At 43.1% G+C, this 19,242-nt stretch overlaps 1 protein-coding gene across 1 annotated transcript in view; it reads left to right on the top strand.

Moving 5' to 3' along the window:
• The window catches only part of LOC122942431 (heparan-alpha-glucosaminide N-acetyltransferase-like), a 458,936-nt gene that overhangs the window by 193,232 nt on the left and 246,462 nt on the right, over positions 1–19,242 (top strand). Inside the window, exon 8 of the mRNA XM_044300048.1 lies at positions 9,247–9,333. Coding sequence (XP_044155983.1) covers positions 9,247–9,333 — 87 coding nt within the window. The remainder of the gene's footprint in view (positions 1–9,246; positions 9,334–19,242) is intronic.

Here is a 19,242-nt window from a genome sequence, read left to right as displayed (position 1 = left end):
TATCAGAAACCACATCCAAAGGAATGCCATGCAATTTCACGATATTATCAATAAAAATCTACGCAAGAATCTTGGCATTGGGCAGACTAGCTAACGATATAAAGTGAGCCATTTTACTAAAACGGTCAACAACGACCAAAATTACTGTTTTCCCGGAGGAACTCAGATCCGTAATGAAGTCCATAGACAAGTGCGTCCGAGGACGAGACAGAATAGACAAAGGAAGAAGTGAACCAGCAGGTCGAGTATGAGCAACCTTTGACCGTGCACAGGTTTCACAAGCTGCCACGTAATCCTCAACGCTCTTACGTAACCCGGGCCACCAGAACCTCCGGGACACAAGGTCAAAGGTGGACTTACCACCATGATGTCCAGCAAGGACAGTATTGTGATGTTCCTTGAATACCTTGTATCGCAGTCCTTCAGGAACAAACAACCTCCCTGGGGGACAAGAACCAGGAGCCCCCTCCTGGGCTCCCAACACCTCCATCTCCAATTCGGGGTACAGAGCGGAGACCACCACCCCATCAGCCAAAATCGGAGCAGGATCTTCTAAATCACATCCCCCAGGAAAACTGTGAGACAACGCATCTGCCTTGATGTTTTTAACCCCCGGGCGAAAAGTAACCACAAAATTGAACCTGGTAAAAAACAGTGACCATCTGGCCTGTCTAGGGTTCAGATGCTTGGCAGATTGCAGGAAAGCCAAATTCATATGATCCGTATATACTGTAACGGGTGAGACGCCCCCTCCAACCAGTGACGCCATTCCTCAAATTAAATTAAATTTAATGGCCAGCAATTCCCTATCTCCTACATCATAGTTCCTCTTGGCGACTGAGAGCTTCTTGGAAAAAAAGCACACAGAACACATTTGCCAGGAGATGAACCCTGCGACAGCACTGCTCCAACGACCACTTCTGATGCATCAACCTCCACCACGAATGGCTGAGACACGTCGGGCTGCACCAGAATGGGAGCAGACGCAAAACATTCCTTAATAGTCAAAAAGGCCTGCAATGCCTCATCCGAACAGACAGAGACCGTGGCGCCCTTCTTAGTCATATCAGTCAGAGGTCTTACAATGGTAGAATGGTAAAATAAATTTTCTATGATAATTCGTAAACCCCAAAAACCGCATCAAAGCTTTCTGATTCTCTGGTCGGCCCCATTCCAGAACCGCCCGGACCTTTTCGCGGTCCATACGAAAACCAGAGTCAGAAAGCAGATATCCCAGAAACGGAAGCTCCTGCAGAGAAAACACACATTTCTCTAATTTGGCATATAATTTATTATCCCGAAGGATCGTCAAAACCTGTCTCACGTGATCCTGATGGGTCTTCAGATCAGGAGAGTAAATTAAAATGTCATCCAAGTAAACTACCATGACCCTCCCCACAAAATGATGGAAATGTCATTGACGAATCCCTGAAATACCGCTGGCGCGTTCGTCAACCCAAAAGGCATAACCAGATTCTCGAAATGACCCTCGTGCGTGTTTAAGGCCATTTTCCACTCATCCCCTTCCTTGATTCTGATCAGATTGTAGGCCCCTCTCAAATCCAACTTTGAGAACACCTTGGCTCCAACAATCTGATAAAAAAGGTCGGAGATCAAAGGAAGGGGCTACGGATCACGGACCGTAATACGGTTCAATTCCCGGAAATCCAGACAAGGTCTCAGCGATCCATCCTTTTTCTTTACAAAGAAAAAACCTACTGCCACCGGAGACTTAGATGGCCTAATATGACCTTTTGCCAAACTCTCGGCAATATACTTCCGCATGACCTCTTTTTCGGGTTAAGAAAGATTGTAAAGCCGAGACTTTGGCAACTTAGCCCCTGGGATGAGATTCACTGGACAATCATAGTCACGATGAGGGGGCAATTCCTGAGCCCCACCCTCCAAAAAGACATCCGCAAAATCTGAGAGATACTGAGATAGAGCCGTAGTAGACACACCAGAGATGCCAAGACAATTATCTGAACAAAATTCACTCCAACCAATGATCTGTCTTTCTTGCCAATCTATAATTGGGTTATGTTTTGTCAACCACGGTAACCCTAAGACTATAGGAGCGGGCAAGTCCTTTATGACAAAGCAAGACAATCTCAACATGTGAATCACCCACCCTTAACTGAATACCATGAGCAATATGAGTGAGACTCCTTTGAGAAAGAGGGGAAGAATCAATTGCAAAAAACAGAATCTCTCTTTCTAATGTGCAAGTACTTAGCCCCAGACTTTGAAGAAAAAGAGACTCAATAAGGTTTACCCCAGCACCACAGTCAATGAATACGTCAACAAAAAAATGTCTTGAGTCTAGCGCCACCATAGCTGGAAGGAGAAAATGAGTATTACAGGGAGCTTGCGTACCTGCTTGCTCCACCACTCCATTCACACTACCAAGAGTCAGGAAGTTGTTTTTTTTTCTCTTTCTCATCAACATGCGGTTTAACAAAAGGACAAGCAAAAATAAAATGACCACTTTTCCCACAGTAGTAACATAATTTATCCAATCTCCTAAAGTCTCTACTACCAGACCGGAAAGATACCTGACCCAGCTGCATGGGTTCCTCCCCTACCCCAGAGTTACATGTCATATCACCCTGGGGAGCAGGTGAGACAAAACCACTCACAGAAGGGATCCCTTGCGCGGAGGGAGCCTTACACCTCTCTCTAATATGTCTATATAACCGTACTGCCAAAGACATTGCATTCTCCAAAGTATCTGGGTACTCATGAAAAGTAAGGGCATCCTTCAATCTCTCAGATAACCCCTGACAAAACTGACTACGTAACGCGGGGTCATTCCTCCCTGACTCGGTAGCCCATCTCCTAAACTCAACGCATTAAGTCTCTGCAGTATGTTCACCCTGTGATAAATTACGCAATTTAGATTCCGCCATCGAGACCCGATCTGGGTCATCATAAATTAATCCCAAGGCTTTTAAAAATTCCTCCACCGTCCGGAGGGCCAGAGAACTGGGCGGCAGAGAAAAGGCCCAGAATTGCGCGTCCCCTTTAAGCAGAGAAATGATTATACCAACCCTCTGTCTTTCATCACCTGACGAAGATGGACGCAGCAGAAAATATAACTTACATGACTCTTTAAAGCGGATAAAGTCATCCACATCCGCTGAAAACCGATCAGGAAGTGCAACCTTAGGTTCAAGGTTGGACTGACTCCCACCAGCGGAGCCATGAAGCAGAAAATTCTGACAAAGTGCAACAGAGGTCAGCTACCTTCCAAGTTAATTCCTGCATATGATCAACCAACTAATTAATTGACTCCATCTCAAGGCTTCTGCGAAATGGCAGTCTAGGTTTTGCCGGGTTATAATGTCACGGCGGACAGGATATCAGATACACAGAAAAATAAACAAACAAGTATCTAGGCAAGAAGCTGGGGATCAGGGTTACCTCCTGACACATCCCTACCAGCTCTCCCTATACTGCTATGCCCACGTTCAGACCCTTAAGGTGGGAATAACGTGTCCTCGTGCCTGGGCGGAAAATACGCTAAAATCCCTAAAATGGTGAAGGGGAATAGAGCAAGCCTGCTCCCTCAGAACCTGGAGGGGACAGGCGTCTCTCTAGCAGCCTAGACAGCAAACAACAAGAAAACAACAACCAACTTATCTTTTCTGAGCAGGAAAAGCCAATCCTTCCTTCCTTGCTTTCACAGAGCCAGACAGAAGCTATAACCCGCACAGAACACTGGGAGTGGGTGTAATTTAAACCAACAACCCACCCAGTGCACCTGAAGGGAGGTGGATCTAGCTCGACTCCAAAACAAAACAAAAGACTAGACACATGCTGCTAATCTGGCAGAACTCCGCACGTAGCCCGAGCAGGGCATGACACACACACTATACACCTGCAGAATTTTGTACCTACAGTATGCTAGTGTATGGACACATAATGAAGACAGACACAGTGAAGATAGCAGAGGGCATCTACATTCAGAAGAGAAGACGCCCAACTGCATAGGTAGGTTTAGAGTAGGACCTTCCTGACTGAGACCACCTTGGCGCTGGTAGGAGGGCACAGATGAGTTTCAGATTTTATCATATAAGAGTGAGGGCTTAGTCCATATATAATGCTTGCATCTATTGTGTTTTTTGTTTTCTGTGATTTTTTTTATTTAATTTTTTCAGAAATGTAGTATAAGGGATCACTCTCTCAAGCAGGGCGGCGCTGACAGATTCCTTCTCAGACAACAGGGTTCAAGTCCAAATGGTGCTTTTTTTCGGGGTACTTCAGCACCAGCACAAACATAAACCAAAAATAAACACCTGCCCGTCTAGGCACTAGCTAACACGTATGTCATGTCTACCTCACCTATAGAGCACAGTTCACACATACCTCTACCTTGCACTTTACTGTTCACATTAACACATATCCCCCCTCTCTTCTCCAGACCAGAGGTCTGGGCATTTCTCCATATCGTACCATGCCCTCTGGAAGATGTGGCCAGTGTCAAATTTTTTCCTTTATTCTGGAACACCCAGGCCAGCAGAGCTTGGTTTGTCACAAACACATGTTTTCTACCCAGGAGATAACATCTAATGGACTTCAGTGTCCATCTAACAGCCAGACACTCTCATTCTACTCTTTCACGAGCGATGATGGTGCACTCTCGCACTCTTTGATCTCGCTCTTTTTGTGTCTGGCGTTCATGCTCCCTTTGTTTCTTTATTTTATTAAAAGATTACATTTCTCTTTTTTCTTTACTCTCAGAGTTTTGATCTTGGCTTTTGGAACTCTTTTCATAATATGTTTTTATACTATCGACAGGCTTTACCTTTGGATTCTTTGGCTCCCGAACATGCTCATGCCCTTTTTTGGACTGCTGCAGCTCTTGACTGAACTGTTCACATAGTTGCTCCCAGTCATGGTCGTATCCAGACACTTTGTCCTTTGCTTAGCTTCTTCAGCATTTGTCTCTTTGGAGTCTGCATTCTCTTTGATGGCCTTCTCATCCTTCTCGGACCTGGCATCATATACCTGCACTCCTAACTCCTCCTTTTTCTTTCTCATCGAGGTTGGAGGAACTGGGGATATTGAGGTCCTTATCAGACCCTTCATCTTCTTCTAGCATTCCCTCCAGAGGGTCACCCAGAACATTGTTCTCCATTCGTGCCAGCTCCAGGAGAGCTATGGCATAGTAGTAGACAGCATCTTTCAGAGGACTCTCCTCCTCAGGTTTCTTATTTACCTTCTTCCATACTAGACGAGAGATGTCTGTTACACAGTTGGTTCCCCGTACAGTACAGTCCCCTCTCTTCTCTGCTGCAGCAGCAGATGTAGAAGTACCACTGTTCTCTTTTGGGAACCCTAAGAGAGTTCCACCCAGGGTCCCAGTAAGTGCTTTGCCTGTGCCTTCTGCAGTTTTCTGTGCTTCTTTGGAGCCTTTAATCTTCTCCTTGATATCAGGCAGTAGACCCTTCATTTCATCCATCTCTTTCTGGGTCTCCTTATGGACGGTCAGACCTGCCAGGTAGTCTTCCACTGCCTGGGTATAGTTCTCATACACTATGCTGACTTCTCCCCATTTAATCAGGTTCATATCCTGAACCAGCTCAGGCTCCCTTTCATGTGCCCGATTCACGTTGTATGTCACCACACCTTCATCAACCCTGCACCCGAGTTTACTAAACATAGAACACTGTGGAGGCTGCTTTTTCGCACCTGGTATGTGTGGTACACCCTCTGGCATGTCTACACTTTCCTGCAAATTTATCACAGTGGGTTCCCTCAGCTGTGTGCTCTCAACATCAATCAGCATTTCTAAATTACATACATCTTTACCAGCAGGGGGAGCTTCTTCCCTGACCACAACCTGCAAAGGAAAAGGGGTCTCATCATCATCACATATTTCACATGACTCCACATTTTCATTATACACTTCAATTTGCTTGTCAGGTTCACTCTGCACCATTGTTTTTAATGGTCGTTTCACCTAAACCATTGTGTATACTGTGCATCTCCCTTACACCTTAATTTAAAGTAACAGGTACAGGTTCTGCAGGCGTTTCGTCACTTGCTGCAGAAGTGTTTCCATTTCCCAACAACTCCCAAAACAAGGAGAAATCCCGGCCCATCATTATATCATACAGGAGCCTTTTTTCAACACCAAGTTCATAAGTCCCAGTTCTCCCTGGAATCTCATACTAAGTGAGAGGCACAGGATATCTGGTATCTGGTCACGAGGTCAATGCCCAGTTCCTCAGCATAGTGGTTACCATGGGAAATGCCTTAGGTTAGGACGTCTCTTTGTCTGTCAAACTCCTCCATGAGCTTTTCATGCTACTAGTGCCTCTTTAATTGCTCATATAGGAGCCTTTGGCTAGCCTCCAGATTGGCCTGCATCAGCTGCTTGGTGAGATCCTCCATCCACCCCATAGCAACCAACAGTCCTGTAGCAACACCGTTTCTGCAACTTGGGCTTCTGGCCCTTTAAATTTCAGCAAACTTTACTTGCAACAAAGCAGAAATGTCCAGAATAGCAAGAGCAGCAGCTTTCACCAGACAAACAGCCTTCCGGCCCTTTCACTCTCTGTTGCCCTTAGCAACAACATTGTGCCCTAAGCAACCTGTTGTTGGTGCCTGCATCCTCCACCAATTGTAAGCATCACTGACAGATTCCTTCTCAGACAACAGGGTTCAAGTCAAAATGGTGCTTGATTTCGGGTACTTCAGCACCAGCACAAACATAAACCAAAAATAAACACCTGCCCGTCTAAGAACTAGCTAACACATATGTCATGTCTACCTCACCTATAGAGCACAGTTCACAAACAGGGTATCAGTTTCCGACAGTCAACCGGCCAGCTCACCTGGCTGTGACCACACAAGCCTCTCAAGCTTCCCTCTCTGTAGGGTCACTTCTCCCCAGACTCGTACACTGAAGGTTGATTTATCCCAGCTGGCCTCATCTGGGACCAAGGAACCTGTAATGGATTAGGGGTGTGGACTGGAAAACTCCCACTACCAACCTGTCTCCCATTCCAAAGAAATCCAGACCATACAACTTTAAATAAAAACTGCTCCAGCAACTATGCCTTGCTGAAGCCATACCATTTCTGGATTTCAATTCTTATCCAGCTAAACTGAAAAACCAGGTGAGATACACACCCCCACCATACCTCTACCAGGCACTTTACTGTTCACATTACCACAGTAGCCATGGACATCTGCATATTTATTATATCGTGCAGGATGTTTTTTATCTGTTTCTGTGATTTTTTTTTTTAGTTTGTCGTATACAGTTGAGGGAGCGGCACCTTCAGGTGTGAATGCACTTCTATTTTATCTTGGGAGTAGCGTTCTTGTGCACTTTTGCCCCACTTATCTTATAGTCGACCTTGATTAGGTGCCTATAAGAGGTGACTAGGAGCAGTACACTATATGCTCAGGGCCTGCTCTTCTGAATGTAGATGCCCAATGGCATAGGTAGGTTTAGAGTAGGTCCTGCCTGACTGAGACCACCTTGGCACGGTTAGGTGGTCACAATGTGTTTTGATCAAAGTATATTGGCTGAGAGTCCATATATAATGCTTGCATGAGTCAGTTAGTGCATAATTTTTTTTTCTATGATATATATATTTTTTCATAAATGTAGCCATGGACATCCGCATATTTATTTATCATATTGTGCAGCATGTTTTTATCTTAGTTTTTTTTATCTTTTCTCTGTGATTTTTGGTTAAACTTATGTCTGACTTCTCTTTCTCTTGTGGACACGTTACTTTTACAGTGTATATAAATAAAGAATGTTTAAAAAGGTGCATAGCCTATGAGAGATGCTGCCAGGGGCAGACTGGGAATTTAAAATGGCCCAGGAAAAAAAAACTAAAAGTGGCCCCAAATTGACAGAAGGCGGACAACACGAGTAAGGGGTCAGCAATACCATAGAAACATAGAAACATAGAATGTGTCGGCAGATAAGAACCATTTGGCCCATCTAGTCTGCCCAATATATCTGAATCCTATGAATAGTCCCTGGCCCTATCTTATATGAAGGATAGCCTTATGCCTATCCCATGCATGCTTAAACTCCTTCACTGTATTTGCAGCTACCACTTCTGCAGGAAGGCTATTCCATGCATCCACTACTCTCTCAGTAAAGTAATACTTCCTTATATTACTTTTAAACCTTTGCCCCTCTAATTTAAAACTGTGTCCTCTTGTGGTAGTTTTTCTTCTTTTAAATATGCTCTCCTCCTTTACTGAGTTGATTCCCTTTATGTATTTAAAAGTTTCTATCATATCCCCTCTGTCTCTTCTTTCTTCCAAGCTATTCTTCTTTCTGCTTTGTGTGAACCATATACCACAAAACGGCACAATATATTGTCACAAAAGCTGTCCTTCTGTGATGGCCATCAATAGATGCCATTTTCTGTCCTCCTCCTCCAGTTGTGCCTCATTCCGGCCCCATTCAGACAACTGTATTTTTGGTCATTATCAGATCGCACATGGACCCATTAATTTCTATTTGGTCTGCATCCATATGTCCGTTTCCGAGTAGAAATTTCCTTGTTAGGTCTATGGCCAATCTGCCCCTGGATGATTCAGATGCCTTAAGGCCCTTTACAGTGGCCGAGAATCGCCCAGATAATCGCTAACAAGCATTCAATTACACTCGTTCATCAAGTAATATGATTATTTGTGCAATCACCAAAATCATTGTTTGCCATGAGCAGATCATGTTGTCTAAACAGCACCCTCCTACTGGCAAACAATGATTCTGTATGGGAATGAGCTATGGTAATAGCGGTCACTCCTTCCCATACTGTGGAGCAGGCGATTACTGCGAAGGAATGCTTCCTTCCTGGCAATATTCTGATAAACCTACCAGTGTAAAGGAGACTTTGCTTTCCTGTAGCAAGGTACCATTTATGTTCTAACGTTAGTTTTATACATGAACCCACTCCATTTGTACATGTGTACAGGGTTGGACTGAAGTCCCTTGGGCCCCAAAGAGGAAATGATTCTGAGGGCCCACCCTCTGTCCATATAGAACCTTAAGGGCACTGTTTTACTGATACTCTGGTGGGCCAGAGCAACCCTGCATGTGTATCACATGTACCCTAATAATGAGACAGTATGTTTTATACTTTTGCAGACCTCAATTCCAAAACTTGCCTGTTAAGAATTTTATTTTATAGTAGTTGTAAAATTACTGCTAAGATTAACATTATATGGGAATCTACAATATATTTGTGTTTTTGTTTGTTCTAGGAACTGTACCAAACTACTCAACCATTTGATCCAGAAGGTGTACTTGGGACCATTAACTCTGTAGTGATGGCATTTTTTGGACTACAGGTAAAGAGCAATGACCTTTTCTACAGTACATACAGACTTCTAGAAAGTAATAACATTTAAATGGGCTCTTCGACCTAGATCATTTGGGTCCAACTCCTGGCACCCCTTCTTTTTGCAGAAGCTCTGACACTTGAAACAGACATAGAAACTACACAGCTCTGTCTACTGTGTAGAGGATAGAGCTGGTTACTTCAGCACTTCTCCCATTCAAGTAAATCTGTTTTCCTACTGGTCAGCATATAACAATGAGGACAACATATGACAAGGACAGGTGCACTCTAATATTATACCAAACAGAGCAAAAATGTGTGTTGTATGTTGTGTCCAGTCAGGTGCATAGCTAAAGGCTCATGGGCCCTGGTGGAAGAGTTTAGCTTGCCCCCCGCCCCCCCCCCCCTGCCTCAGTGCTTTGTGGCAAGTGGAAAGTGGCAGGAATGCACCTAGGCTTTCTGCTGCCTGAGGCAAAAACTGCCCCCCCCCCCATGCCAAATTCTCAACCTAACCCATTCCTACTGTTAAATGGGTTGTCCTCTTTTTTACTACTGATGATCTGTCCTCAGGAGAGGTCATCAATATCAGATCGGCTGTTTGAAGAGAGGGCAGCGCTCATATGAGAGCTGCTTTCTCTGCTCTGTTCACGTGCTTGCCACCCCAATTGCAGTGGTGAGCACGCAAACAGAGCAGAAAAGGCAGTGCTCGTACGAGAAAGAAAAAAAAACTGACAACCCTTTAAAGACATACAGCGCTACAGAACATACAGGAGAATACGGCCCTACATATGTACCTCTTACATCCAGTGATGTCTCCTCTGATGTATATTTTCTCTTTCCTCATCTTCTCCATTCAGACCAGACCACCTTGGTGACTTCTTTCAGCCGTGTCTTGTCTCTGCAGAGTTTAACAGACAGACATCTTAGTTGCCTATTTTCCACCCCATCCTGCCCCCCGAATACTATCCTGCAGAAACAGTCCCCCTGAAAATACTGGTACTACACAGATAGTGCACCAGTACAAAATACCCATTTATATTCTGCGCCAGTACAAAAAATACCCACTTACCATTCAGATCAGACTCCCATATAAAACCCCATATAAGACCTCCCCATCTCACACCAGACCCTCTTTATACCTCTATGTCATACCCCAGTTTTAGACCTTCAAACCCCAATAAGATCTCCAGGGCCCCAATCAGACCCCTATTAGACCTCCAGACCCCCATTAGACCTCCAGTCAGCTGACTGCCTACAGCAGTGATGGCAAACCTATTGAGACCGAGTGCCCAAACTGCAACCAAATATACACTTATTTATCACAAAGTGCCAACACAGCAATTTAACCTGAATACTACAGTCCAATATAGTATATCTTCCATCTACTTTATCATTTAGCTATAATAACCTGCCTACATTCAATGCGCTGCCTGTGCTCTTCATAGTGTATCCTGCGCTGATGAATAGCAGGGAAAGTCTAATGCATATTGGTACACCATAGACTTTTTCCATGGTGCGGGTGCCCATAGAGAGGGTTCTGAGAGCCGCTTCTGGCACCCGTGCCATAGGTTCGCCACCACTGGCCTACAACATCAGGTCATAGTGCGCTCTGTATGTCCTGCTGCTGCAAGGAGCCAGGACAAAGGAGCGCAGGACCTGAGAAGAGCAAGCAAGCGGAGGGGATAAGCTTTACTCTCTCGCCTCTTGCATACTAGTGATGAGCGGCAGGGGTCATATTCGAATTCGCGATATTTCACGAATATTTTTTAGAATATTCGTTGAATATTCGAAAATTCACGTTTTTTTTTTCTCGAAAAATCGGCAAGGTAATTATTGTGTAATATGCGGATTTTCGTAATTCAAATTTTCATTGCAACTTACAACTATTAGACAAAGAAGATTATAGCACTATATTAGCTAAATTGCTCTATATTCGATTTTTTTTCTAATATTCGCTATATTGCTATAACTTAGTTTTTTCAAATATTCGTAACATTCTAAAACAAGAATATATAGCAATATAGCGAATATTCTAAAATAAACAAATATAGAGCAATTTAGCTAATATAGTGCTATAATCTTTTTTTTATAGTTGTAATTTTTTTCCAATCTGAACTTGAGCTGAGAAAAAAATTACAACTATTAGACAAAGAAGATTATAGCACTATATTAGTTAAATTGCTCTATATTTGTTTATTTTAGAATATTCGCTATATTGCTATAACTTTGTTTTTTCGAATATTTGTAATATTCTAAAACAAGAATATATAGCAATATAGCGAATATTCGAAAAAAACGAATATAGAGCAAAATGTGTACTGATAAAAAAAATAAAAAAAATAAAATAATCGAATATTCGAAATTACGAATATATATAACTATATTCGAAATATTAGCGAATTTTCGAAGTACCTATTTTCGCGATAAAAATTCGAAATTCGATTCGTGATCAACACTATTGCATACTAGTGAGTGCTTCCATTATACAGCACCATTGGCAAGGGGGACCTCTGGGATGCCACCCTCCTATGAGTCATTTGTGATGTCCCAGAAGTCATGAAGGGTGCAGAAGTAGCATTCACACCTTGGCCCCCATGCCTTAGTGGACCTAAAGTCAGACAGAAACAGTATGTATCTGATGCACTAAAAAACGTAGCCTAGTACTCCGGTATGATAGCAATCTCTGCCGTTGTTACATGTTGATCTATTGCACAGTATAATGATCGAGGGATCACTACTACAAATCCTTCATTCACAATCTACTTATTACATTAGTAAGTTCCTGAATTTCCCAGAATTTGCATTAGATTAAAGAAACATCTCTGCTTTCTTCCAGAAACATGACCACTTAAAGGAAACTTGTCATCAAAGTAATGACCAACACACTGCTTTTAGCGATTTGTCACTTATGTACTAACATTTGTTAGCTGCAGGGAACTTACTGAGTAATCCATTCCATGCAGAGAACAAAAAGGGTACAACTACATTGCGACATGTGCCGCACCAATGACGCATTAAATTTTTTGTAATGATAGTCAATGGTGTTGCATTACCACATGCCACATGCTGCGACTGCAACACAACCATCTCACAGAAATCCATGGATCCATATCCTAGCAGTACGCCATAAATGTCCTTGATGTCTATATCCCTTTAATAAATTTCCTCTCTAGATTTTAATGGTTACCCTTCCTTCAAGGGTTCAGCCCTGTACCCATTTAATACACCCCTAGGATACCTATAGAAAACAGGCGTGCAGGAGAAATGGCATGATTTAGTATTGAAGAAAAAAAACACAACAATCATATTTTTTTATGAAACACACAAAAACCTTTATTTATTATAAAATGGTCTTGGATTTCTGTGGTTCTGACCCTTGAATGGGGGTGACGGCTCCTTCTTCACTTTCTCCTGGGATTCTTCCATTGGAGGAGGTTGAGTGTTGCACCTCAGGCAGATTTTCAGGGGTCTGAGAGGGTCACATGCAGCTCTCACATTGTATAGAAGAGAAAGAAAATAAAGATCAGCAAAACTATTTCCAAACACGGCCAAACTTACCCAATCTGGTCCTGTGCTGCTCGTCAGAGGTCCTCTAATGTTGAGAGTCAGCCCAGGAGACCGAGGATTGCGTCAGTGCGTCATCTCACCTAATAACCTATTATGACATCACTAGTAGGTGAGTCATCTGCCAGGATTCTAATGATGACTTCACAATCAGTTTCTCCACATGACAGCGGCCATATTGAATGTAATAAGATAAGACTACAGATAATGATTAACACAGCTTCTTTGCGGCTGATTACTTTGGGAAATCACTTCAGAGAATTCCCAAATGCGCTAATTTCCAAAAATGTTGGACATTTTGGATACCGCCTATAAAACAGGAAATACAGTATTTACATATGTGTTCAGACAGTATAAGCAGACCGTGTGCTGTCCGCATCAGTATATCCGTTCCATAGCCCCGCAGAAAAAATAGAACATGTCCTATTCTTGTCCGTTTTAGACATTGTTGCAGTGGATCCAGAAAAATAAAATGGATGACATCCGTATGCCATCCGTTTTTTGGGGGGGAGGATAAAGATATGCAAATTAGTGATTGCAAGTGCCCAGGGGTGGCGAGTGTGATGCAAGTGCCCATTGCTCCTCTCCTTATTTGCGCCTGACTCCTCACCTCTGTATCGTCCGGCCAGCCCTGTATCCATGTGGCATCATTTTCATCTCTATTCATAATCCAGTGCTTGTGCGCTTCACCACCGGGCCTGGCATGCATAGTACATTGCCCACTGTGGGCAGAGGCATAGTGATAGCCCACGTGCCAGTTACTGGTTACTTAACTCCAGGGAGCAGATGCTGAGAAGACTTCTAGGCACAGAGGCGGGTCAGCCATTACCCCGTTCCCCGCCTTCTTGAAGTCGCTGCAGGTGCCCCCATTATCAATTATATTGCAGCATCTTGCTGCAGCCTGCCTCTGCGTGACCATGTGTTCCTGAATCACCCAACAAAGAGTGTAAAGACAGGGACTGGTCAGCAGGATACTGACAGGGTCTGCAGGGACAGCCTAGGTGGCAGGCTACCCCTGAAAAAATGTGGGTGGGCCCTAGGATAGGTTATATAATACTGGCTACAGCAAATATTCGCTCCAAGGTAATCAGTTATAACAGACCCAATCCACATGTCAACAACTGAGATTAAGGGTAGCCGTTCAGCAATACCAGATGCTATGCAGTGTAACTAGGAACAGCCATTAATACATTAGAAGCGTGATTTTCACCTAAACTCTGTTTCAAATAATACCGATGATAATTTATTGAGTTGAGTTTGCCATTCATAGTGAATTTAGTTTCAGATATAGCAAGGGCTGGTCCTACATGAGAAACTGAAATCTGCTATCAAAGTATATTGGAAACTCCTTTATAATTTCCTCAGTGGTGACATTTAAATATTTATACCTTATCTTATAATAGCAGATGTACTTAGCTCCATATTGTGCACCTATATATAAGCCTAAACAAATGTGCTAAACAAAATGTGCTAAACAAATGTGCTAAACAAAAGTGGCATATGCAGGATACATACCAGTGACCAATAATGATATCAAACACATAGCCAAGAGACGTGCTGTTGAGTTACACCTAGTACCAAGATGGTCCATTTTAGTAATGCTAATAAATGTATTTTTATATTTAAATAATGTCATGGCGGTGCTCAGTGCCCGCTGAGACACTGCTATTCTGGGCGGGCATGGACATCGCATCTCTCACCTAGCATCTGCCCAGCTGTCAGACTCCCGTGTCTCACGTTGCTGCTTGACCAATGAACTCATCAACCCTGCTTACCTCACTTCCTTGCCTGAGCAATCCTGTAGATAGCTTTTGGTTACACTTGCTTGCTAGGTCCTGAAAAAGAGGTATACGGTAATCCATTTATCTGTCTGTGTACTGAATTCTGCTTGTTCCCTGGCTCCTGGCTCTGCTATCTGACCTGACCCACGCTTGTTTACCATAATAACCCTGAGCCACATTCCTGACCTCTGGGCTGCTACACAGATTTACCTGCTCTGACTTCTGCTTGTTTCCTGACTACATGTATGGCCTAAACCCGTGATGCCTCTCACCTATGTCTCTGACTCCAGTGGGTCAGCAGTCAACGACACAGAGGCTATTCCAAACGGTAGTGACCTGGTGGCTCCACTTCAATGAAGGCTAGATTCCTGTATAAGGGTTAAAGGGTAAAAACCAGTGGTTCTCCAAGATATTTCCCTCAGAACTAGCCCAAAGTCCAAGCGGTTGGTTGACACAGTCGCCCCATATTTACTGCCTGTAACACCCAATAATGATACAACTAACAATAAGATGGATGTAACAATACTGTAACTTGTTAGGTCTTATTAAAGGGTTTGTCTGCGTTGGGCAATCACTACTTATTAGAAGGGCCCCTTGAAAATATGATGATCATAGAGCCTACTGGGAACCCTAGTGATCAGCTGTAATCTGTAGAGTAACTTGGCAGTAAGTGCCTTGCTTCCCTGAAGCACTATTACAGGGGAAATTAGGTATTACAGTGCCCATTTAAATCAATAGGTTGTCTGTGTAAGACAGGAGAGGTGCTGTAGAGCAACTGAAGCTTGTAACCACTCACAACCCTGGCCAAGAGATGAGGGTCCAGAACAGAGAACCCCCCCCCCCCTTCCTTTTATAGGGGTTTTCTGGGTTAACAATGTTGGTGACCTATCCCATTCCCCCAGCATGGCCACTACACTGAGAATGGAGCTGTGCTGCTGACTCCGTTCAAGGTGGTAGTTCTGACATTGGAGGCTGCAGGGAACATCTGATCAGTGGAGGGTGCCAGGTGTTGGATCCTGATCTGATATTGATGACCTATCCTGAGGACTTGTTACCTTGAATCATAATGGATGAAACTAGTGCTATTGTTAACTCATGGTGTCAGCTTTTGCAGGTCCTTCTGGCTTTTTACAAAGATATTGTATCCTCCAGAATTTGTTGGGCCTTTTTTTGTTTTATTTGGGCAGCACAAATGCCCAGTAAGTTACAGCACAACACATGGGGATGGGGTTTTCAAAACCTCATCTATTCTTAGCAGAAACAATCTGAATGAACATATGAGCATGCTGCAGATTTACCCTCAACAAGCTCATTATGGTTTTTTTTTACCACAAATTTTCTGTGGCAAATCTACTCACAAATACATGCAGATTTTGCTTTGAATTCATTGCAGATTTGTGTCTGGACCCGACCTAAAAACCCACAAATAATATATTTTTTTTGTACCATAATTCTTTCGTTTAGAGGGTAAAGGGTAAATCATCATGTTTTTCTTTATGTCCTGTATTAATGTAATGCCTGTGCACGAGGAAGTGAATTTCGACATCTATTTTTTACTATCACAAGACCCCTTGTTCCATTACTATGTAAACCAGATGATTGTCTGCTTACTTCGGCTGGATAGCATTTTATTAGTTATGCAGTCAATAAATTGTCAAAAGTTATAGCTTTTAAACTTGAAAACGTGTTCTTTTTAAAGGAAGAAAATAATAAAACCCAAACAATAGAGAAATCTATATTGCCATAGGATGTCTGAAGGCTTAATATTTTAACCAGATGACTGCTGTCAGGAACATGAATGTGAGAGACACAGATATGGTATTATGCTGGAGGGGAAATGTAAAGGTGACCATTTCTGTGTCTCTGGAATGGTTTCTGTCCTGGTCTATTAGTGTCTACTTTATAGATGAGCTGTGTAATGCATGTCCTCCATTACATTTATTCTTGCCTCAAAGTGGTTGGTTTATGAGGGTCTGGTAGATACTGTCCACAATTTTTTGTACTGTTGAGTTAGACTTTAAATGTGTTAGGGGAGCAGAAACATGGAAAAAACGCAGTCTCTTATTTATCTCACTTATGTAGCGTTGACATATTCTGCAGCGCTTTATAGACATTAGCATCAAGCTGTCCCCTGTAGAGCTCACAATCCAAGTTCCCTATCAGTATCTCTTTGGAGTGTAGGAGGAAACCCATGCAAACACAAAGAGAACATATAAACTCCATGCAGATGTACTAACCACTGAACCACCATGCTGCCTCTTAGTAGTCAACCCGCCCATGTAGTGGAGTGCAAGGAGTTGCTATAATGGCTCACCAGAGTGAGCACACTCTTTGTGAAGGCATGACTGGAGACTTTTGGACCATACTGTATAAAACCCCTGTTCATGCCACGAAACAGTTTTTTGGGCACAGTCAGCTGTAAGTGGTAAGTGTGCTACACTTTGACACATAGCCCAGTTGGCTGCCTAGACGCTGAGCTAGTGCAGAAGAAGTGCACTGCTAGATGTGAGCACCAGAACACAAACTGGAACTGCAGATAAGGCTATAGAGGAAAGGAGAAGTAACACCAGGCTGTGCCGTTCTGGCCTCTGCACCCATCGAGTATATATCAGAGATGGCTAACCTTGGCACTCCAGCTGTGGCAAAACTACAACTCACAAGATGCCCCCCTTGCCTGGCTGCTCTCAGAACTCTATAGAAATAAATGGAGCATGTTGGGAGTCGTAGTTTCGCCACAGCTGGAGTGCCAAGGTTAGCCATCACTGGTATATATCTATATCAGATGCATCAACTCACTTGCCCTATGTACTCTGACTAGGCACAAGTCTATTGAGTGTCCGTCTATTACTTCTAACAGCTGCAGCCACAAAACAGTATGACTTTTTCAACACTACCTATTGCAAAACTTCTTATTTTCATTTTAGATGCATTGGGTTAATTGATAAAACATCTGGTTGTAGAGGTGGAGATAGCCTTAAATAGGATAAGGGGTATTCCATCCACAAACATTTATCATCTATTCAATTGATTGGTGACAAATAAAAGATTAATAGAAGTCCCACCACTGGAGCCTCCATAAATCATTAGAACCCCCAGATCCCCACCCTCACCCAACTGAATGATGGGTTTGAAAAGAGCTGAGATGAAGCAGGTACACTTCTGCATAGAATGTACAGAAACAGATAAGAGCAGCGCTCATGCATATTACGGGGAGGTTAATCTAATTAGCTGTTAGACAAAGCTAAATAATGGCTTTGGCCAAATTAGTAGGATCCTTTGTCAAAATAGGGGTGTCTTTAACTCATTATTCATGGAAAATAATAATTGTTTGCATTTTTTCATTTTGGCAGTACTATGCCATGGAAAATGAAATGCCAAAATTTCCCTTATGTAGCAGTGAGCACTCCTATATACTTAGGGGACCTATTGTCAGTTTACTGCTGCTGTGAGGGGAGATGTTATCTGAAGAGTAAGCGTCATTGTGATAGGCATAGGATAGCAGTATGACAGCTCTATTGTCTTGATAGGCCTAAATAAAGATGTCCACACAAGAACCTTGCACTTATCAATGTAATGTGTGATACTCTAATTGAGTCACTCATCCCCTATCCTCTCTGGTCAGAGTGAATGGTCTGACTGAGACGGCTGTTTGCCATGCTAAACATCCAAACAAAATGTAATGCAATACAAATTATAAATACAATGATAACAAATGTCCTCATAGCCTTTAAAGAGCCAGGGCAGGATGTAAAATGCATTGAGCGACTGCTTAAAAAAATTATATCAATAAAAAAAATCATGGAATTACATATAGTCCGGTGTCATATCTTAATATGTAATAAAACATGTCCTGGTGGTGTCCCTTTAAGCAGCTATTACCTTGCATTGCCTTCTTGTTACAGAAGTGATATGTTGCTGTCTGCATCCTTGTGTTTGCATCCAAGGTTAATGACTCAGATATGCCAAATCTTCCAAGTGCAGTCAACAAAAATTGCATCCAGTAAGTCAAGATCTAATCTTGGACATAGGCCTCATGCACACGACCGTTGTGTGCATCCGTGGCCGTTGTGCCGTTTTCCGTTTTTTTTCACGGACCCATTGACTTTCAATGGGTCCGTGGAAAAATCGGAAAATGCACCGTTTGGCAGCCGCATCCGTGAGCCGTGTTTCCTGGCCGTGAAAAAAATATGACCTGTCCTATTTTTTTCACGGCCAACGGTTCACGGGCCCATTCAAGTCAATGGGTCCGTGAAAGAACACGGATGCACACAAGATTGGCATCCGTGTCCGTGATCCGTGGCCGTAGGTTTTAGTTTCATACAGACGGATCCGAAGATCCGTCTGCATAAAAGCTTTTTCTGATCTAAGTTTTCACTTCGTGAAAACTCATTTCCGACAGTATATTCTAACACAGAAGCGTTCCCATGGTGATGGGGACGCTTCTAGTTAGAATACACTGCAAACTTTGTACAAGACTGCCCCCTGCTGCCTGGCAGCACCCGATCTCTTACAGGGGGATATGATAGTACAATTAACCCCATCATATCCCCCTGTAAGAGATCAGGGCTGCCAGG

Source organism: Bufo gargarizans, chromosome 6, assembly GCF_014858855.1.
Source record: "Bufo gargarizans isolate SCDJY-AF-19 chromosome 6, ASM1485885v1, whole genome shotgun sequence".
NCBI classification, from domain to species: domain Eukaryota; kingdom Metazoa; phylum Chordata; class Amphibia; order Anura; family Bufonidae; genus Bufo; species Bufo gargarizans.
The sequence above is the reverse complement of the archived record's forward strand: the minus strand, read 5'-3'. Positions and strand labels throughout refer to the sequence as shown.